The following is a 22,234-nucleotide window of genomic DNA, read 5'->3' as shown; positions in this document are numbered from 1 at the left end:
TGACTGCTGGCCTGCTCTTCCCTCCCCACCTACACTTTTTCCTGCTGGAACTGTAACGAGTACAGCGCTTGTCTTTTCACCTCCTCTCTTACCACCAACCAAGGACCAAAATAGCCTTACAGGTGTGGCAGAGATTCACGTGCACCTCCTTCGCCCTCACCAATTGCATTCATTGCACCGTCTAAACGGAGAGACCAACAGTGGACCAGGCCACTGTCGTGTGCAGTTCCAACGCCAGTAGCCATCTTGAGCTTCTGACTGGATGTCATTTCAGCTGCCTTCCCCATTCTCACATTGACCTGCCCGGCCTCATTCTTCTCCATTACTACAGCGAGGCCAAGCGCACACCAGGTGATCATCTCCTCATACTCCACGAGGGTAGCCAACAACCCAGTGGCTTGAACATTGAAGGTTCCAATTTCAGGTAACTTGCACCCTTGAGGTACCCTTCCCACTCCTGTATTTTTTTCAGGATTTTCCTTTACTTAGTTTTTCCATCCACCTCCAACCCCCTCCCCACAGGTGATGGGTAGGTGGAACTAAGTGGGGGAAGGGTACCTGTATTGCTAAACCATCCACCTTCTCCCTTGGCCTACCCTTCCTATCTCCCTGTCCCTCATCAGGTTTCATCTACCAATCATTCCCTTTTCATCAAAATCAAATCAAGTTAATTATCATTCAAACCCTACATGGATACAACTGAAATAGCCAGCGTTCCTCCGGGGCCAAGGCACAAAATCATATATGTGCATTCAAATCAATGAGAGAGAAAAATAAAACATAGTCACGCAAGAAAACACATTTTTAGTCCTAGATCATGAGCGACATGTCTGACTTCAGATATCACCATGAGCCTTTGTCTTGACAGCTCCCCATCAACCCTCCCCCACGGGCTTCCATCTGCCCACCATCCGCTGCCTCACCTGGTCCCACCTATCACCTACCGGCCTCTATCGCACCATTCCCGCTCACCTCGTTACACTGACTGTCCTCACTTTACCTTCTCAATCCCCATTCAGCGCCCCCACCCGAAACATCGACCTTCTCCCTCTTCCGCCTCGACGGAGACTGCTTGTTCCTCCGGCCTCTTTTTTTTATTGCTCCAGGTTCCTGCATCTGCAATCTCCAGGGGTCGACTCCAGCTGCCTCAAGGCTTCAGTTTCACTTTAGAGAGAAGATACTAAAATTGGCGTCAGATTTTTTAATCTTTGAAAAAGTTGTACAATCTACAGATTTAGTTGCACTTGCCTGAGAGTTGGGGATGATGTCATATGAGTTCCGAGAAACTAAAACTTAATAAAATGAAACCAAAGGTGCAATATAATTTAAAGTATCCACTGAATCAACATGACTTTAATGAAAGTTTAAGTTAACATTTAAGCTCTCGTTGACAGTAGTTGATATAAGTTATTGGGTGAGGCACAATCTTACTCTATTTAAGTAATAGCTTTAAATTTACAGTAATTTGCAAAGATAGACGCCCTCTCATTAGGACCCAGAAGAGTACTACTGGGTTGCTTTTTGTGTTTCAGTGCAGTTTGGAAACTTGACAGAAGGCGGTGGAAATATCATCAACCAGTTTGGCGAAGTGGTGCAGAAAATATTTCAGGTAAGTCTGACATAGTGATTAAATGCAAGATTTACAAAGAGTTTGTTAGTCGTTAAGATGTATTTTATTCTATAAGTTATTCATTTTTACTTCGAAATTGAGCAAGATGGTGCAGACAGTTCACGAAATTACTTCTCCCTCTTCTTTTAAATATACTTCTACTACTATTCTATGTGCGATTGGATCCTGGATCATTTTGATAATGTTTTATGGGCCCAATTGAGCGAGCTGGCGCTTTTGCGGTCTCTGAGGGAACTAGGCGTGGTTGAAAATGGGAACCTGGGCTCGGCTCTCTTTCACGCCGATCTCGCTGATTAAAGTATCGAGCAAGGCTGAAATCAACGAGGACGAGAGTGTAAGGCGAGCGACAGTGTTCAGAGCCGGCTGCCTGCATCTGTCACTCGCTCTCCTGCCGGAGGAAGGTGCTTGCGTTTAACCCGTCTCCCTCTCTGAGTCCTGTCAGAGGAAAACGAAAGGGATTGGGTCTAGTGGTTTCATTATCTTTTCAGATATGGCATGGAAAATTCAACTCAAATATAACTGGGCAGGTAAGCAGAGATGAATGAAAGGGAGATGTTGTAGAGGGAGTGTTATATAAAGGTGTGAGTACATAATTATAATTACATTAAAAATACAATAAGTGCTAATTCATTCTAAAATGCTTGTGCGAAGGAACTACCGTCAACATAGAAACCATAGAAACTACAGCACAGAAACAGGCCTTTTGGCCCTCCTTGGCTGTGCCGAACCGTTTTCGGCCTAGTCCCACTGACCTGCACACGGACCATATCCCTCCATACACCTCCCATCCATGTATCTGTCCGATTTATTCTTAAATGTTAAAAAAGAACCCGCATTTACCACCTCGTCTGGCAGCTCATTCCATACCCCCACCACTGTCTGTGTGAAGAAGCACCCCCAATGTTCCCTTTAAACTTTTCCCCCCTTACCCTTAACCTATGTCCTCTGGTTTTTTTCTCCCCTTGCCTCAGTGGAAAAAGCCTGCTTGCATTCACCCTATCTATACCCATCATAATTTTATATACCTCTATCAAATCTCCCCTCATTCTTCTACGCTCCAGGGAATAAAGTCCTAACCTATTCAACCTTTCTCTGTAACTGAGTTTCTCAAGTCCTGGCAACATCCTTGTAAACCTTCTCTGCGCTCTTTCAACCTTATTTGTATCCTTCCTGTAATTTGGTGACCAAAACTGAACACAATACTCCAGATTCGGCCTCACCAATGCCTTATACAACCTCATCATAACATTCCAGCTCTTATACTCAATACTTTGATTAATAAAGGCCAATGTACCAAAAGCTCTCTTTATGACCCTATCTACCTGTGACGCCACTTTTAGGGAATTTTGTATCTGTATTCCCAGATCCCTCTGTTCCACTGCACTCTTCAGTGCCTTACATTAACCCTGTATGTTCTACCTTGGTTTGTCCTTCCAACGTGCAATACCTCACACTTGTCAGTATTAAACTCCATCTGCCATTTTTCATTCCATTTTTCCAGCTGGTCCAAGTCCCTCTGCAGGCTCCGAAAACCTTCCTCACTGTCTACTACACCTCCAATCTTTGTATCATCAGCAAATTTGCTGATCCAATTTACCACATTATCATCCAGATCATTGATATAGATGACAAATAACAATGGACCCAGCACCGATCCCTGTGGCACACCACTAGTCACAGGCCTCCACTCAGAGAAGCAATTCTCTACTACCACTCTTTGGCTTCTTCCATTGAGCCAATGTCTAATCCAATTTACCACCTCTCTATGTATACCTAGCGACTGAATTTTCCTAACTAACCTCCCATGCGGGACCTAAGAGGAATAGATAGAGTGGATAGCCAGCACCTCTTCCCCAGGGCACCACTGCTCAATACAAGAGGACATGGCTTTAAGGTAAGGGGTGGGAAGTTCAAGAGGGATATTAGAGGAAGATTTTTTACTCAGAGAGTGGTTGGTGCGTGGAATGCACTGCCTGAGTCAGTGGTGGAGGCAGATACACTGGTGAAGTTTAAGAGACTACTGGACAGGTATATGGAGGAATCTAAGGTGGGGGCTTATATGGGAGGCAGGGTTTGAGGGTCGGCACAACATTGTGGGCCGAAGGGCCTGTACTGTGCTGTACTCTTCTATGTTCTATGTTCTATGTACCTTGTCAAAGGCTTTACTGAAGTCCATGTAGACAATATCCACTGCCTTCCCTTCATCCACTTTCCTGGTAACCTCCTCGAAAAGCTCCAATAGATTGGTCAAACATGACCTACCACGCACAAAGCCATGTTGACTCTCCCTAATAAGCCCCTGTCTATCCAAATGCTTGTAGATTCTGTCTCTTAGTACTCCCTCCAATAATTTACCTATTACCGACATTAAACTTACTGGCCTGTAATTTCCCGGATTACTTTTCGATCCTTTTTTAAACAATGGAACAACATGAGCCACTCTCCAATCCTCCGGCACCTCACCTGTAGACAGCTACATTTTAAATATTTCTGCCAGGGCCCCTGCAATTTCAACACTAGTCTCCTTCAAGGTCCGAGGGAACACCCTATCAGGTCCCGGGAATTTATCCACTTTAATTTTCCTCAAGACAGCAAGGACCTCCTCCTTTTCGATCTGTACAGTTTCCATGATCTCACTACTTGTTTCCCTTAATTTCATAGACTTCATGCCAGTTTCCTTAGTAAATACAGACGCAAAAAACCTATTTAAGATCTCCCCCATTTCCTTTGGTTCCGCACATAGCTGACCACTCCGATCTTCAAGAGGACCAATTTTACCCCTTACAATCCTTTTGCTCTTAATATACCTGTAAAAGCTCTTTGGATTATCCTTCACTTTGACTGCCAAGGCAACCTCATGTCTTCTTTTAGCCCTCCTGATTTCTTTCTTAAGTATTTTCTTGCACTTCTTATACTCCTCAAGCACCTTATTTACTCCCTGCTTCCTATACATGTCATACAACTCCCTCTTCTTCTTTATCAGAGTTGCAATATCCCTTGAGAACCAAGGTTCCTTATTCCTATTCACTTTGCCTTTAATCCTGACAGGAACATACAAATTCTGCACTCTCAAAATTTCTCCTTTGAAGGCTTTCCACCTACCGATCACATCTTTGCCAGAGAACAGCCTGTCCCAATCCACGCTTTTTAGATCCTTTCTCATTTCTTCAAATTTGGCCTTCTTCAAGTTCAGAACCTCAACCCTAGGACCAGATCTATCCTTGTCCATGATCAAGTTGAAACTAATGGTGTTATGATCACTGGAACCAAAGTGCTCCCCTACACAGACTTCTGTCACTTGTCCTAACCCGTTTCCTAACAGGAGATCCAATATTGCATCCCCTCTAGTTTACAGTACTTATTATTTGGTGTGCTAGCAGTTGTTGCTGGGTGTGCCATTAAAAACTCAATAGGCCCCATTACAATAAATATAAGATTTCTCACCACCGACTCGACCTGCAAATTAACTTTTAGGAAATCCTGCCCATCCGTTCCCAAGAACTTTCTCCCTAATATTGGCAACTTCACACGCTTCTGCCCCCTGACACTCTCAAACTTCCAGCACACTGCCAGTGTGTTACAGTGAAGCCTGGTGCAAAATACTTAATTCAGATCATTTACTGCATCCTTGTCCCTGTTACTACCCCGCCAGCTTTTCGCCTGCTTCGATATCTAATCTCTTCTCCGGTTTAAGATGGCGCCGGTGAATCTCAGTGACTTAGGGCTGGCAGCTAACAAGAGAAGGAAAGCAGCTAAGTATTTTGTTAATCACATTTTTCCGGCCAACAATTATCGCAAGCAATAGTCTGCAATTTCCGTTTGGATTTGGAGGCAATTCATTGTGGCAGAATCAAGGCGAGGCAGCGGGCCTGTTGCCAAGACCGAGGAAGACTTGAGGTTCGATCGATTTAAGTGTCGGTCCGACTCGGACCTTTTGATATAGTTTCTATTCCCCGTAGTAATTTATAGACCACGGCTTTACTACTGTTTGGAGGTCTGTATATAACTCCCATCAGAGCCTCTTTACCTTTGCGGTTCCTTAGCTCTATCAACGATTCAGCACCTTCCAATATTCGTAAAAACAGAGCTAAGCCACCCCCGGTGCCTACCTGTCTGTCTTTTCCGTATAATGTGTATCCTTGGATGTTAAGGTCCCAGGTATAATCTTCTTTCAGCCACGATTCAGTGATGCCCACAACATCATACGTGCCAATCTGTAACTGTGTCACAAGTTGATTTCCCTTATTCCGTATACTGTGCGCTTCCAGATATAACACCTTCACAGTCCTGCGTTCGCCCTTTCCGATCTCCTCCACCTTTTACATCGCAACTCATCTTGTTGAATGCAGTGTTGTCCCATCATCACCCTCTCCTTGCCAGTAGTCTCACCACACTCTGCCCCAGTTTATAATCCAGATACTTCATCCTCGGCTCTATAACTCCACTTCCCATTTCCCCCGCCAAATTAGTTTAAGCCCGCCTCCCTGACAGCTCTAGCACACCTGCCCGCAAGGACCTTGGTTCCCCTCGGATTCAGGTGTAACCCGTTCCTGGAATTTCTTCTAGACGTCTTGGAAATCCTGAAGGTGCTGCCTTTTGAAGGTACTACCACTGCGTGGACTACTGGGTGGGTGATTCCCCTCAACTAATTGTAAATTATTTGTTTTATTTATTTAGCAATACTGTACAGCACCTTTGAGCCACGCCTCCCGAGCAACCTCCAACAAATCTAACTAACCCTAATCTAATCATGGGGCAATTTGCAATGATCGGTTAACCTACCCGGCAGGCCTTCGGACTGTGTGAGGAAAGCGGAGAACCCGGTCATGTTCCCCACACATTCCGCAGGGAAGATGGGGACTCCTTAAAGCAGCGGTACCCAACTACTAGGCCGCAAAGCATGTGATACCGGGCTGTGAGGAAACGATATGAGTCAGCTGCACCTTTCCTCAGTCCCTGTCACGCACTGTTGAACTTGAACAGAGGGTTGCCAACTGCCCCGTATTAGCCGGGACATCCCGTATATTGGGCTAAATTGGTTTGTCCCATACGGGACCGCCCTTGTCCCGTATTTCCCCCGCTAAGGTAAAGTGTTCCTATGAAACCTTTCGTACCGAAATGGCATAAAGGGAAGAAGCAATTACCATTAATTTATATGGGAAAACTTTTTGAGCGTTCCCAGACCCAAAAAATAACCTACCAAGTCATACCAAATAACACATAAAACCTAAAATAACACTAACATAAATACACAGCAGGAATGATATGATAAATACACAGCCTATATAAAGTAGAAATAATGTATGTACAATATAGTCGGGAAGATTGAGCCAAAACCAATTTGTGGAAAAAAATGGGCACGTACGCACATATGCGCACACAGGTGCCCGTGCAAGGCTTCATGGTCATGGTAGTCTTCCTTGGGGTAAACACAAGTGTCCCTGGATTTGACTGCTACTTCTGTCCCTTGTTTGGGAGTGAGAAAGTTGGCAACCCTTAATGTAAAAGACAATATTAAACTGGCCCGCGATGCAAAAAAGGTTGGGGACCCCTGCCTTAAAGGAAGTGCTGCAATTGAAATCCAAACTCCAGAATGCTCCGAGCTGCAATAGCGGTAGCCGAGGCGAATCAAGGAAGAAGAGCAGAATGGTACATTGGTGACGAATTACATCGGTGCCCTGACAAAACTTCAGCTGATAGGGACTGGTTATTGAAGACAGCTGGAGTAGGAGTTTAGCAGTGGATCTACTGGAGAAGAAATTAAGTTGATTCTTTATAAAGTATGGTTAAAAAATGTACGTGGCCAATGTGATAAAATAGGAATCTCATTGAAGGCGCCATTTTTGAAAGGGAAGTGAAAAACAACTTCAGCTATTTAATGGCCCGGTTATCTTATCACGTTGAGTCAAGGTGAAATGAAGGATATCTCAACATTGCAGAAGGCACAAATGCAAATTAAAGTTTCCTTTCTGTGATACAGCCAGAAATGCTTTTGAAGCACATTTGATCTAGGTAAAATTAATGTACTTGCATGGTATGTACTGCTGAAAATCCTGTCCTTATCTTTGCGAACACTGTATTAATAACCACAATGCTAATTGCTGATAATTGAACGTACCAATACTGAAATTGAATATTTACTGCCGTAGGTCAAAATCCTTTTTATTTAAATTTTTACTCTGACTCCGGCCTGGACCGTGACCGACAGCACGTCCGGGCCAAGATTGTATGTGATGCCGCTGGAAAGTCATTCTCCCCTGGCCCACCAACACTTTTCAATCCTGTGTCTCAGGCCCCACCGTCAGCTTTTGGGTCCAGGAGACTCCATTTTTCTCCCACCCCATCTTCCCTGAACACCCCAACCCCTCCCCTCTCCTCTGATCACACTCTCATCCGTGCCGGGTCTTCATAGTTCCTTCTGACCTTCCCCACTCTGAAGCAGAACATTTCTGTCCTCGATAAGGGCCTCACCTTTGTTCCCCCTGCGCCTTCACCTCCGTGAGTTCCACAACCACCATGACGCCAAGCTCTTCTTCCATTGCCTCCACTTTCGTGCCTACATCTTTGGCAAGGACTCTCTAGACCCTACTGATGACCATCTTCAACCCTCCTCTTCTTGGACACCGCTTTCTTTGTTCTACTGCCTGCTCTGAATCTTTTTATTGCTAACTGCCGATGAGACATCAACAATCTTGAGTAACACTTCCACACTCCTTCCAAACGCACTGCTCTCCACTCTATTCGCACTAGTCCCAACCTCACCATCAGACCCCCAGTTGCAGGGTGGTGGTGGTTGCTGTAGTAGTCTGTGGATGGACCTCCACCTTGCTGAGGCCAGGCGATGATTGTCAGTCACCTCCCCTTACTTACACCGCATACAGGACCCGACTGAGGAACACCAGGCTGTTGTCTCCTGCACCATCACCGACCTTATCAACTCTGTGGGTCTCCCATCCACTGCCACCAACTTCATAGTTCCCTTACCTCACACCTCCTGTTCCTACCTCTACCCATGAGCCATAAACCTGCCTGGCCAGGTAGACCACCAAGTTTGTACGTGCATACCTCGTCTCCTTTTTATCAGTCCCTTCCTACCTACATCCATGACATTTCGCATGCTCTTGATCTTTTCAATGGCTTTAAGTTCGCTGGCTCCAATTGTCTCATTTTCACTATGGACGTCCGGTCCCTGTACACCTTCATGCCCCATCAGGAGGGCCTTAAAGCTTCCTGCTTCTTTCTAGACAGCCAGTTCCCCTCCACCACCACACCCATCCATCTGGCAGAACTGGTCCTTGCCCTCAATAATTTCTGCTATGGCTCCTCCCACTTCCTTCAAACCAAAGGTGTAGCCGTGGGCACTCGCATTGATCCCAGCTATGCCTGCCTTTTTGTCAGCAATATGGAACTGTCCATGTTCCAAGCCTACACCAGCATCACTCCCCAGCTCTTCCTATGCTACATCAATAACTGCATTGGTGTTGTTTCCTTCACCCATGCTGAGCTCGTTGACTTTGCCTCCAACTTCCACCCTGCCCTCCAATTTACTTGGTCCATTTCCAACACCTCCCTCCCCTTTCTTAATCTCTCTCTGTCTCCATCTCTGTAGACTATCTACTGAAATATTTTAAAAACCCACTGACTCCCATGGCTACCTGGACTATACCTCTTCCCACCCTGTCACTTGTAAAAAATGCAATTCCCTTCTCTCAGTTCCTCTATCTCTGCCACATCTATCCTCAGGGTGAGGCTTTTCATTCCAGAACTACTGAGATGTCCTCCTTCAAAGAAAGGGGCTTTCCATCCTGCACCATCAATGCTACGCTCACCCTCATCTGTTCCATTTCACACACATCTGCCCTCACCCCATCCTCCGACCGATACACCAGAGATAGGGTTCCTCTTGTCCTCGCCTACCACCCACTAGCCACCCGCATCCAGCACGTTGTTCTCCGTAACTTCCACCATCTCTGATGGTATCCCACCACCAAGCACATCCTTCCTCCCCACCCCACTTTCTGCTTTCTGCAGGGATCGCTCCCTACACAACTCCTTTGTTCATTCGTCTCTCCCCGCCGATCTCTCTCCTAGTATTTATCCTTGCTAGCTGCACCCAACTCTACACCTCCTCTGTCACCACCATCCAGGGCCCCAAACAATCCTTCCTGATGAGGCGACTCTTCACCTGTGAGTCTGCTGGGATCATCCACTGTATCCAGTGCTCCCAGTGTGGCCTCCTGTATAGTTTAAGGTCAAAGAACCCTTAGGGGCAAGTGATCATAATATGATTGAATTCACCCTAAAATTTGAGAAGGAGAAGCAAAAGTCAAATGTATCGATATTACAGTGAAGTAAAGGAAATTACAGAGGCATGAGAGAGGAGTTGGCTAGAATTGATTGGGAAAGAACACTGGCAGGGATGACGGCAAAGCAACAATGGCTGGAATATACATCCCAAAGAGGAAGAAGTATTCTTAAGGCAAGATGACACAACCATGGCTAACAAGGGAAGTCAAAGCCAACATAAAAGAGAGGCCATGTAATAGAGCAAAAATTAGTGGGAAGTTAGAGGATTGGGAAACCTTTAAATACCAATGGATGGCAACTAAAAGTCATTAAGAAGATAAAGATAGAATATGTAAGTAAGCTAGCCAATAATAATAAAGAGGATACCAAAAGTTTCTTCAGATTCATAAAGTGTTAAAGAATATGGATATCGGACTGCTGGAGAGGTAGTAATGGGGGACAAGGAAATGGATGAACTGAATAAGTATTTTGAATCAGTCTTCACTGTGGAAGACATTAGCTGTATGGTGGAAGTTCCAGATGTCGCTGGTAATGAAGTGTATGAAGTTATTATTAACAGGGAGAAGGTTCTTAGAAAATTGAAAGGTCTGAAGGTTGATAAGTCTAAGTCACCTGGACCAGATGGTGTACAGCCCACGGATCTGAAAAAGGTGGCTGAAGAGATAGTCGAGGCATGATCTTTCACGAATCAGTAGCTTTTGGAATGGTTCCAGAAGACTGGAAAATTGCAAAAGCCACTCCACTTTTCAATAAGGGAGAAGTCAGAAGAAAGGAAGTTATAGGCCAGTTAGTCTGACCTCAGTCATGAGGAAGGTGTTAGAGTCGATTCTTAAGGATGTGGTTTCGGGGTACTTGCAGGCACATGATAAAATAGACGGTAGTCAGCATGGTTTCCTCAAGAGAAAATCTTGCCTGACAAATCTTTCGGAATTCTTTGGAGAAATAACAAGAGGGATAGACAAAGGAGAATCTGTGGATGTTGTATACTTGGATTTTTAGAAAGCTTTTTTACAAAGGGCCATACATGAGTCTGCTTAACAAGTTATGAGCCCATGGTATTACAGGAAAGACTCTAGCATGGATAAAGCAGTGGCTGATTAGCAAGAAGCAACATTTGGGAATAAAGGGAAGCTTTCTGGCTGGCTATCAGTGACTAGTGGTGTTCCACAGGGGTCCGTATTGAGACTGATTATTTTTATGTTTTATGTCAATGATTTGGATGATGGAATTGATGGTTTTGTTGAAAAATTTAGATTATTAGATTATGATTATGAAGACACGTAGTCCCCTTTTATTGTCATTTAGTAATGCATACATTAAGAAATGAAACATGATTTCCTCCGGTGTGATATCACAAAACACAGGACATACCAAGACTGAAAAAACTGACAAAACCACATAATTATAACATATAGTTACAAACAGAGTAACAATACCATAACCTGATGAAGAAGTCCGTGAGCACAGTAAAGTTCAAAGTTTCTCAAATGTCCCATATCTCACGCAGACGGGAGAAGGAAGAAAAACTCTCCCTGCCATGCCGACCAAATAGCAATAAATTACAAGAACATGAGATAAAGAGTCCTTGAAAGTGAGATCATTGGTTGTAGGAACATTTCAATGATGGGTAAGGTAGTGTCGTTATCCCCTTCTTTTCAAGAGCCTGATGGCTTTGAGCAGTAGTAACTATTCTTGAATCTGGTGGCACGAGTCCTGAGGCAGCAGCGAGAAAAGAGCATGACCTGGAGGAACTCAGCAGGTCAGGTATTACTATGTTACAATGACCGTGCCACAGTAAAAGTGTGAATGCATGTTGCAAAGTATAATTTTCATACGTACCCGATGAGGGAGAGTCTTAGGGTCCTGAGGTTATGACTGGGAGGTGTTAGTCAAGGCTGAGATGGTAGGTTATAGATTCTTATCGCACTCAAGCTCCTGTCTGAGAACCCGGTGCAGTATTAGCGATCCACTACTGGACACGTTGTCTTTCAAATTTGAAATTGAACGTGAGTTCTCTCAACTTTGGATTATCTCATTGCTCTCTATCAAAGAGAATGTCAGTACAGGATAACACAAAATGCTGGAGGAACTGAGCAGGGCCAGCAGCATCTATGGAAGGGAATAAATAGTCAACGTCTTAGGCCGAGACCCTTTGTCAGGACTGGAAAGGAAGGGGGATGAAGCCAGAATAAGAAGCTGGGGGGAGTGGAAGGAGTGCAAGCTAGATGGCGGGAGTGCTATGAAGTAAGAATCTGGGAGGTGATAGGTGGAAAAGGTAAAGGGCTCAAGAAGAAGGAATCTGATAGGAGAGGAGAATGGCCCATGGGGAGAAGGGAAGGAGGAAGGGCACCAGGGGGAATGTGATAGGCAGGTGAGGAGAAGAGAAGTGGTAAGAGGGAAGCCAGAGTGGGAATGGAAGAAGGGGGGAGGAAGAAATTACCAAAAGTGAGAGACTTCAATGTTCATGCCATCAGGTTGGAGGTTACCCAGACAGAACATGAGGTGTTGCTCCTCCAACCCGAGAGTGGCCTCATTGTGGCAGTAGAGGAGGCCGTGGACCGACATGTTGGAATGGAAGTGGGGATTGGAATTAAGGTGGTTGGCCTCCAGAAAATGCCACTTGTTGTGAATGGAGCAAAGGTGCTCGACAAAGAGGGCCCCCAATCCAAAGTATTCACAAGTGAAGTGTTGCCTCACCTAGATGGACTGTCTGGGGTAGAAGTGAGGGAGGAGGTGTATGGGCAGATCTATACTTATTCCGCTTGCAGGGATAAGCGCCAGGAAAGAGTTAGTGGGGAGGGACAAATGGACAAAGGAAATGACAGAGAGACCGAACTCCTGAGGAAAGCATAAAGTGGGGGGAGGATGGTGGAGAATGTAAAGTGTGTTTGGTGGTAGGATCCTGTAGTCGAAGTTGTGGGAAATGCTGTGTTGGATGCAGAGGCTGTATATGTATGTGTGTCATAGTAGGCCTGAGTTTCAGTATCATGGTGAAACTACACACTCCTTATCCAATGGTATTATAAAAATTATTTTTGTGAGCACGTCACTGTTTGTGGTAGGCGCATATTGTTGTGCTTCATAACATGAAAATGGGACATCAGTTCAGTGTATGTATATTTTTATCTGTGGAAACTATCTGTAAGTACAATTTCAAAACAAAATACTTGTTAAACATGTTATATTTCTATTTACAGAATGAAGACTCAACAAGTATTGTTGGGAGTGACAATAGCCGGTGAGTGAAATCAGTGAGTAAGTACTGTGGGAGTGGTCATTGTTAGCCTTTAACAGTTAGCCATGACAGCATGGAGACCCTCTTATTTTTAGTTGGAGTTTGAGAAGATGGGCAGAGTCCTTCATGATTACTGAACCACTGCTGTTCCCTCACTGGTTGCTAGGAGATGAAACTCCTCAACAATGAAAATAGGATCTAGTGCTTTCCCAGTGTATATGACAAATAAGCTCTCTTGGGCTTCCAGCCAGGTACAGGTATTGACTTTAACCAACGTCTGGTGATATTTATACCTCCAGCATCTGTCCTTCCTGATCGGTTAGTCATCATCCAATCAGATTTCTCCTGTCCTATCTTGTTTACGATCGGATTCCCGTTCTTACTTAGAGCGAGACCTTGTTCTTTGTTAAAATTCTCTTCAATTAGTTTGATTTCAATGGCTTCCTTCACCAGGCAATCCCAAAAGCCATTGGAGCAGCCCGGTAGTTTTGTGCCGTCAAAGTCAATCCTGTGGCCATTATGAATGCAGTGTTCTGCTACCACTAATTTCTCTGGGTAACCCAAAAGGGATACACCTCCTGTGCTCCTTGATGTGGGTTTCCACCATGCGTCCCGTCTGGCTGATATACACTGCTCTGCATTCATAGGGAATCCTGTAAATGCCAGCTGTCATTTTTGACCCACATAAGCTGTGATTTAAGCCTCGGATATGGTGTCTATCGCAAACCCACTCTCACAGACTTGTACATCAACAGTAACAGCCACCATTACGCCTCCCAATGTAGAACGTTTCTTTCTACTTTGATTAACTATTTTGGACCAAGAGAGTCCACGCAAGGAAATAAAACAATTACACACAACGTTCCTACAGAATGGCTACAAGGTGAAGGAAATCAATCGGTCCCTTAAAATGGAGGATAGAAAAACCAGGAAACCTAACAACGAGGAGGAACCCATCATGACTGCCTGTTTTCCCTACATTTCCACAGTTTCTGGAAGGATCGCCAGGATCCCAAGGAATAACAGATAAATACCATTCACAAACCCATAAGGAAGCTCAAATCACAGCTTGTGCGGGTCAAAGATACCCTGATACTCAGGATGGCTGGTGTTTAAAGGATTCTCTGTAAATGCGGGGCAGTGTATTTCAGCCAGATGGGACACACGGTGGAAACACACATCAAGGAGCACAGAAGGTGTATTCGTTTGGGTTACTGAGAGAATCAACGGTAGCAGAACATTGCATTCACAATGGCCATTGAATTGACATTGATGGCACAAAACTACCATGCCATGCCAATGGCTTGTGGGACTGCCTGTTGGAGAAAGCCATTGAAATAAAATTAGAAGAAAAGAATTTCAACAAAAGTGAAGGTCTTGCCTTCCAGCAAAAACTGGAATTTGATCGTAAACAAAGTGGGACAGTGGAAACCTGCTTGGCTGAGGACTAACCAATCAGGAGGAACGGACGGACGATGGGGGAATAAATATCACCAGACTAGACATTCCCGGGCATCATCCCTGATGAAGATGGCAGTGGTCATCATCGAAACATTGGTTAAAATTGATACCTGTACTCTGCTGGAATCCCGAGAAGAGTTTATTCATCTTCAACCAATATTGGCAGATGCCCCTTCTTGCAGCAATCAAGTCAAGTTTATTGTCATTTAAGTATACACATGTATACCATTGAACGAGACATTTCCCCAGACCAGGGTGTGAAGCACAGTAGTACACAGAACACATATATAACACAGAATAACCTACAAAAGTAAGAATTAAATCTACAGTTAAATTGATGATGATGGCATCCGTCTGTTTGGAAGGACAGCGGGGTGTGCACTATGGGGTACACAAGCCTGGGCAGAAGGTATGGAGATCCTGGGATCCCCTTACCTTCCAGATCCCCTAATTGGCTTCAGCGGTGTAGTCCAAAGGAAAGCAAAGCAATATGTTTGACACCAGCTCGGCTGCAGGAACTGCCAAACCAATGTTCTGTGACTTCCAGCTGCACTATACTTTATACTTTATACTTTATTGTCGCCAAACAATTGGTACTAGAACGTACAATCATCACAGCGATATTTCATTCTGCGTTTCACACTCCCTGGATTACAAATATTAAAAATAGTTAAAATTAGTAAATATTAAAATTTTAAATTATAAATCATAAATAGAAAATAGAAAAATGGGAAGTAAGGTAGTGCAAAAAAACCGAGAGCCAAGTCCAGATATTTGGAGGGTACGGCCCAGATCCGGGTCGGGATCCGTTCAGCAGTCTTATCACAGTTGGAAAGAAGCTGTTCCCAAATCTGGCCGTACGAGTCTTCAAGCTCCTGAACCTTTTCCTGGAGGGAAGAGGTTGGCTGGGTGGGTCGTGTCCTTGATTATCCTGGCAGCACTGCTCCGACAGCGTGCGGTGTAAAGTGAGTCCACGGACGGAAGATTGGTTTGTGTGATGTGCTGCACCGTGTTCACGATCTTCTGCAGCTTCTTTCGGTCTTGGACAGGACAACTTCCATACCAGGGGCTCCTCTCCAGATTTTCTGTCTGGGATTACTCCCATAGCCTTTGTCTCTCCCAAAGCTGCCCACAAGGCAGTGAGGCTACTTACACCCACAGATGGGGATCTGGTTTACGAGCACCAGGGCCTGTGTGCTATATGTGCAAGGCCAGAGCTCCTCCCCGTCCTCTGTAGTTCAGCCTGAGTCCGAGAGGAGTTCATTTTCTATGTGTTACCAGCAAGGAGGCACTGCATGAGACTTGCTGCTGGAGAGGCTATGCACTGGCAGAGATACAGTTATGCATTCAGCTCTCCTTTTTGCAAGACTGCTAGCCAGCGTTAGAAGCTGAAAGTGGAAGCAATAAACACATTCCACTATACTACCACACTAGAGGCATCACAACAACCATTTGACACACAAATGAATTGCACATAGATAAACAAAGGAATGTGCATAAATTAAATATTTCAGGGAGCAGTACAGAACCAAGGTCAGGCAGAATTTATGGGGTACCTGGAACTCCAAGTGGCAAGAGTCCGACGGCTGAGTGAAAGACCAGGAAGTTACGAATTCTCAGTCTCAGTTTGGGACTGTGTCTGCGACAGAATGAAGGGTTTAGGACACCACGAGGGGACAGAGTTGGGTGATAATGAAAAGTGGGGCATTGAGGGATGTTACGTTGCTGACCATTTAAAAAAAAAACGGTGTGGAAGAAATAACACAATTCAACCCAGTCAAGTATTAGTAGCCTGCGTGAAAAATTCTTTTAAGAATCAGTATAATAATCAAGATAAAAGATTAGCTTTATTTGTCACATATACATTGAAATATACAGAGAAGTTAGTCATTTTGTGTCAGATCAAATCAGTGAGAATCGTGTGGGCAGCCCGCAAGATTTGTTGTGCTTCCAGCGCCAAGGTGCTGTGCCCACAACCCAGTGGGGAGAACATACAAATGTCTTCCAGACAGCAGAAGGAACCGAGCCCCCATAGAAACATAGAAAACCTAAAGCACAATACAGGCCCCTCAGCCCACAAAGCTGTGCTAAACATGTTCTTACCTGAGAAACTGCCCTCCACACTATCCACAGCACCTCCAACCTTTGTGTCATCAGCAAATTTACTAACCCACACCTCCACTTCCTCATCCAGGTCATTTATAAAAATCATGAAGAGTAGGGGTCCCAGAACAGATCCCTGAGGCACACCACTGGTCACCGACCTCCATGCAGAATTGACCCATCTACAACCACTCTTTGCCCTCTGTGGGCAAGGCAGTTCTGGATCCACAAAGCAATTTCCCCTTGGAACCCATGCCTCCTGACTTTTTCAATAAGCCTTGCATGGGGTACCTTGTCAAATGCCTTGCGGAAATCCATATACACTACATCTACTGCTCTACCACCATCAATGTGTTTAGTTACATCCTCAAGAATACAATCAGACTTGTAAGGTATGACCTGCCTTCCACAAAGCCATACTGACTATTCATAATTATTATGCCTCTCAAGATCTTCTCCATCAACTTACCAACCACTGAAGTAAGACTCACTGGTCTATAATTTCCTGGACTAACTCTACTCCCTTTGTTGAATAATGGAACAACATCCGCAACCCTCCAATCCTCCGGAAGCTCTCCCGTCCCCATTGATGATGCAAAGATCATCACCAGAGGCTCAGCAATCTCCTCCCTCACCTCCCACAGTAGCCTGAGGTACATCTCACCCAGTCCCGTTGACTTATCCAACTTGATGCTTTCCAAAAGCTCCTGCACATTCTCTTTCTTAATATCTACATGCTCAGTCCACTTTAAGTTACCCCTACAATCGCCAAGATTCTTTTCTATCGTGAATACTGAAGCAAAGTACTCATAAAATACATCTGCTATCTCCTCCGGTTCCATACAGACTTCCCCACTGTCACATTTAATTGGTCCTATTCTTTCACATCTTATCCTCTTGCTCTTAACATACTAGTAGAATGCCTTGGGGTTTTCCTTAATCCTGTCCACCAAGGCCTTCTCATAGCCCCTTCTGGCTCACCTAATTTCTTTCTTGAGCTCCTTCCTGCTAGCCTTATAATCTTCTATCTCTCTATCATTACAGGTGGTGATGTAAAGCGATTACGCTAACCACTACACTATTAGGCCAACCTCAAAATGGTTTACAAGAGCAGTTTTATAGGCTTGGGTACCATAGGGTGGCAATGACTAGGGATGCTGCCTCTCAGCTGCAGCCATGTCGGGCTCAAGTCCTGAACTTTTGCCTGGAGCTTGCACGTTGTCCGTACGATGGCGTAGATTTTCTCTGGATGCCACTGTAGCTTCCTAAAATAACCAAAGCCATAAGGTTAGTAGATTACTTTGGCCACTGTAGATTACCCCTAGTGTGTGGGTGAGTGGTAAAATCTAGGAGGAGTCGAGGGTTATGTGACAAAAATAAAAAGGGATTAATGTTAAGTGGGTGTGTGATGGTCAGCATGGACTCATTGAGACAAAGAGGTTGTGTATGCCTCTGTGACACTAATTTGATTTTGTTTCCCCAACTGTTGCTCGGGGAGTGTGTCAATGTCTCCTCAGTATCTCCACACTACACGGTCTCTCCGTACTTATCTGAACATGGCTCATTGAGGGGAGTACAGAGTCCAGGGAGGGAGTCCTTCAAGTAGTGAGCTGAGGTATTGGATACTGTTTGTAGTGTACCCCTCAGCTTTATGCCAACCACATTGTGAATCTAACCACATTCAATTAACACCCAGGTGAATAATGGAATGCTGTCTGACCCAGTATTAAATTGCCTGTCTGTACCTTTCAATGTTGTACAGGTGCCTGTATGTTTTTTGTTTAGTGTAAAGTTCCTGTTTGGATGCACTCTGTTCAAATGGAGCTGTTTCCTCTTTTAGTGGCTGCAGTTGCTGCACCCCCTCTGATTCTGGGGGCAGTGGGCTTCACAAGTACTGGAATAGCGGCTGGTACCATTGCAGCAAAAATGATGAGCGTGGCTGCTGTGGCCAATGGAGGAGGTGTTGCAGCTGGAAGTACCGTGGCTGTCCTTCAGTCCATTGGTAATGTTGACTGATAAACCAATGAGAATTTCTCAAACTTCCTTAAATCTTTCATACTGACATTTTCCCTCGAGAGGCATAGAATACCACAGCACAGAAACATGCTCTTCAACCCATCTAGTCCCTGCGAAACTGGTTTTCTACTAATCCAAACAAACCGCACCAAGACCACAGGCCTCCATACCCTTCTCATCTATGTACCTATCCAAATATCTCTTAAATGTTAGAATTGAACCAGCATCTACCATTTTCCTGGCAGCTTGTTCCACACGTACATCATCCTCAGAGTGAAGAAGTTCCTCCTCCGATTACCCTTTTAAATAGTTCACCTTTCACCCTATCACGTCTAGTTCTAGTCTCACAGAACCAGCAGGGAAAAATCGTGCAAGCATTCTCCCTATCTATACCCTCATAATTTTGTATACGCCTATAAGTCTCCCCTTGCTCTCCTGTGTTCTACATTGGGTTGGATCAGGTGATTCGCACAGATCAGTGACAGATATAACTGAACGTAGATGACCTTTTATTGGTTGGAGCTTGAGAAGATAAGCTGAATCGTTTGTGTCTATGGAACAACTGCTACTCCTTCATTGGTTGGAAACTGGAATTCCCCAAGCAATGTTGGCAGAAGCCCTCTTGTTCTTCTAGTGATCCAGGATAAAGCCAGAAATTTGAGGACATCTGGATCAGTGAGTGACGAGGCCACTGGCTAGGTGAGAGCCCTGCAAGGAACAGATCTCAGTCTCAATTTGGGACTGTGGATGGGACAGAGAATGAGAGGTTTAGGACAGCACAAGGGGGTGGATTTAAGCGATAATGAAAAGCTATGTGTTGGGGGGAGTGACGCTGTCATCATAAAAAGACGTGGAAAAAATAACACAACTCAATCCGGCCAGAATGTAGAAGAATTGGCAGAATCAGCCAATCCTGTGGCCGCAACTCAATGCATTGGAGTACATAGACATGTTCAAGAGAATCAGTGGATGTTCAGACCAAACATCAGAATGGGGAAGAAATGTTGTCTAATTAACTTTGACTGTGGAATGATTGTTGGTGCCAGATGGGGTGGTTTGAGTATTTCAGAAACTGCTGATTTTCTAGGACTTCCACGCACCTGTGTTTACAGAGAATGGTGCAGGAAAGAACAAATAGATCCTGCAAGCAGCTGTTCTGTAGGTAAAAACGCCTTATTTGTGTAGAAGTTCACACTTGACTGGTTCAAGCTGACAGGAAATTGACAGTAACTCAAATAACCAGACATTATAACTGTGGTGTGCAGAGAGCATCTCTGAATGCACAACACGTCAAACCTTGACGCGGATGGGCTGCAGCAGCAGAAGACCATGAACATACACTGTAGCCACTTTATTAGGTACAGGAGGTATCTAATAAAGTGGCCACTTAGTGTATGTACAGAGTCCTGCTAAAGACAGATCAGTATTTGTCCTTTTCATGGGAAATGAAACTAGGCAGATGATGGACATGTTAATGGGGAAACATTTTGGGAGCATGACTATAACTCTAAGTCTCAAGGTCTCTATGGGAGGGATTAAGATTGGGTTTTGATTTTGAATTGGGACAAGAATGTTTATTCCCCATCTCCACTAATCCCATTTGCCCACATTATTGAGCATTATCCTCAGGGGCAACGAGCAGTGAAGCATCCATTACATCCTTGTTTTCCATCACTGGTTCATTGAGTTGTAATTCATAACCTTTTAACATCTGGATGGAATTTTCTTTACCTGTCCATCTGAATGTCTCTTAACATAGTGATTGATTCTTACTCCAACACCTCTTCTAGCAGTAGGTTGTAGATATCAAACACTTTCAAACTTTACCTGCAAATCCACTTTAAAAACTCTACCCTCTCTTCCTAAATCTACGCCTTATTTTTGATAGCCCTACCATGTTCCATGAATTGTACCTAAGCAGCTCGGAATAAGGTGTTGATTGTTAATAATTTCAGAGTGTCTCAGTTTGTTTATCATTTATTAATAATTGTGTTTTTTTTTTCCTTTATAGGAGCAGCAGGACTGTCTGCTGCTGCTAATGCAGCTTTGGGGACTGCAGGTGCTGTGGTTGGTGCAATCTTAGGGCGCTGAAGAAAAAAATAACCTGAAAAAATTTAAAGCAAATGACAACCCTTCCTAAATTCTGAACGTGTGGAAAAAACTATAATTGAAAATTCATTAAACTTGTATTATCAGTAATTGTTTATTATTGTCCTGTGTACTGCAATATAGTAAGTACCTTTCTTTAGAACATGGTGGACTTTAGGGTTATAGGAAAAAGTTGGGAAGGTGGATTCCACTGATTTCACTGATGATGACACATGATTTGGGGAACCACGTGGCCTTTACCAACTCTCATTGCTTCTACTTTTTATCATACAGGAGGTTAGCCCCAGCAATAGGATAATATTTTCCCTGAAATCTATCACAATGAGCTGACTGTAAGGCATTCAGTGCTATTCTCCTGGATAAGTATCTTGGTACAGGGGAGATCTACTAAAATGTTGCCTGGGTTTCATCTCCTAAGTTACAGAGAACTGTTGAACAAGTTAGGCCTTTATTCTTTGGAGCGTAGAAGGTTGAGGGGGGACTTGATAGAGGTATTCAAAATTATGAGGGGAATAGATAGAGTTGACGTGGACAGGCTTTTTCCATTGAGAGTGGGGGAGATTCAAACAAGAGGACATGAGTTGAGAGTTAAAGGGCAAAAGTTTAGGGGTAACATGAGGGGGAACTTCTTTACTGAGAGAGTGGTAGCTGTGTGGAATGAGCTTCCAGCAGAAGTGGTTGAGGGAGGGTCGATGTTGTCGTTTAAAGTTAAATTGGATAGATATATGGACAGGAAAGGAATGGAGGGTTATGGGCTGAATGCAGGTTGGTGGGACTAGGAGAGAGTAAGAGTTCGGCACAGACTAGAAGGGCCGAGATGGCCTGTTTCCATGCTGTAATTGTTATATGATTATTATTTTAAATAAAATTTTAGATATTATTGGTCATATCTCTTTGAACACCTTAGAAACATATGGAAAAAAAAACTTTAGATTTGTAGCTTTTGTATAAAGCTGTATTACTATTGCTTGAACTAAAGATTTGAGAACAATCAGAAATATTTTTTAAAAAAGACATTTAATTTTCTTTATCAGAGATTAGATCCTAAATGCCCAGACTTTGGGATTTAAGATACACCTTTGCTTTAAATATCCGGTCATCTGCATTATACCTGTGCTGGTTTTTTCCAGTCATTTGCTCTCCTTACTCAATCTCAGCAGAATGCTGGCATACATTTTATTCCAAAAATATATTTTATGCATAAAGTGCCCACTAGTACAATTGGGACATGTTATTATCTACATTTACTTTACCAACTTATTTCCTAACTCAAGCCCTTCAACCTTATGGGCGTAGGCTGCCAACAGCAGCTCACCAGAGTCCTCTGTCCTGAACCAAACTTTCAAAATCTTTCCAGGTGTAGCACAGCTTCA

The 22,234-nt window shown here is 44.1% G+C and overlaps 1 protein-coding gene across 2 annotated transcripts; it reads left to right on the top strand.

Annotated features, from left to right (window-relative positions):
- Window positions 1-1,479: 1,479 nt before the first annotated feature.
- On the top strand, window positions 1,480-20,956 carry LOC134338131 (interferon alpha-inducible protein 27-like protein 2A). 2 transcript variants are annotated; one of them, XM_063033687.1, is made up of 4 exons: window positions 1,480-1,609; window positions 13,135-13,175; window positions 18,577-18,738; window positions 20,764-20,956. In XM_063033687.1, exons 2-4 carry the CDS (start codon window positions 13,136-13,138, stop codon window positions 20,841-20,843), a joined length of 282 nt encoding a protein of 93 aa, XP_062889757.1. In that variant the 5' UTR covers window positions 1,480-1,609; window position 13,135; the 3' UTR covers window positions 20,844-20,956. The 2 variants fall into 2 exon arrangements, with proteins under 2 accessions (XP_062889757.1, XP_062889758.1); XM_063033688.1 differs by lacking the exon at window positions 1,480-1,609 and adding an exon at window positions 1,880-2,157.
- Window positions 20,957-22,234: the final 1,278 nt, after the last annotated feature.

The sequence above is a fragment of the Mobula hypostoma genome, chromosome 26 (assembly GCF_963921235.1).
Source record: "Mobula hypostoma chromosome 26, sMobHyp1.1, whole genome shotgun sequence".
NCBI lineage: Eukaryota > Metazoa > Chordata > Chondrichthyes > Myliobatiformes > Myliobatidae > Mobula > Mobula hypostoma.
This window is presented reverse-complemented; position numbering and strand designations above follow the sequence as displayed.

What these genes read in the sequence shown, in the direction of transcription:
- LOC134338131 (XM_063033687.1), top strand. Translation starts at nt 13,136, where the DNA reads ATGAAGACTCAACAAGTATTGTTGGGAGTGACAATAGCCG. An exon ending in GTTGGGAGTGACAATAGCCG is followed by an intron (nt 13,176 to 18,576) that starts GTGAGTGAAATC and finishes TTCCTCTTTTAG; the next exon opens with TGGCTGCAGTTGCTGCACCC. An exon ending in GGCTGTCCTTCAGTCCATTG is followed by an intron (nt 18,739 to 20,763) that starts GTAATGTTGACT and finishes TTTCCTTTATAG; the next exon opens with GAGCAGCAGGACTGTCTGCT.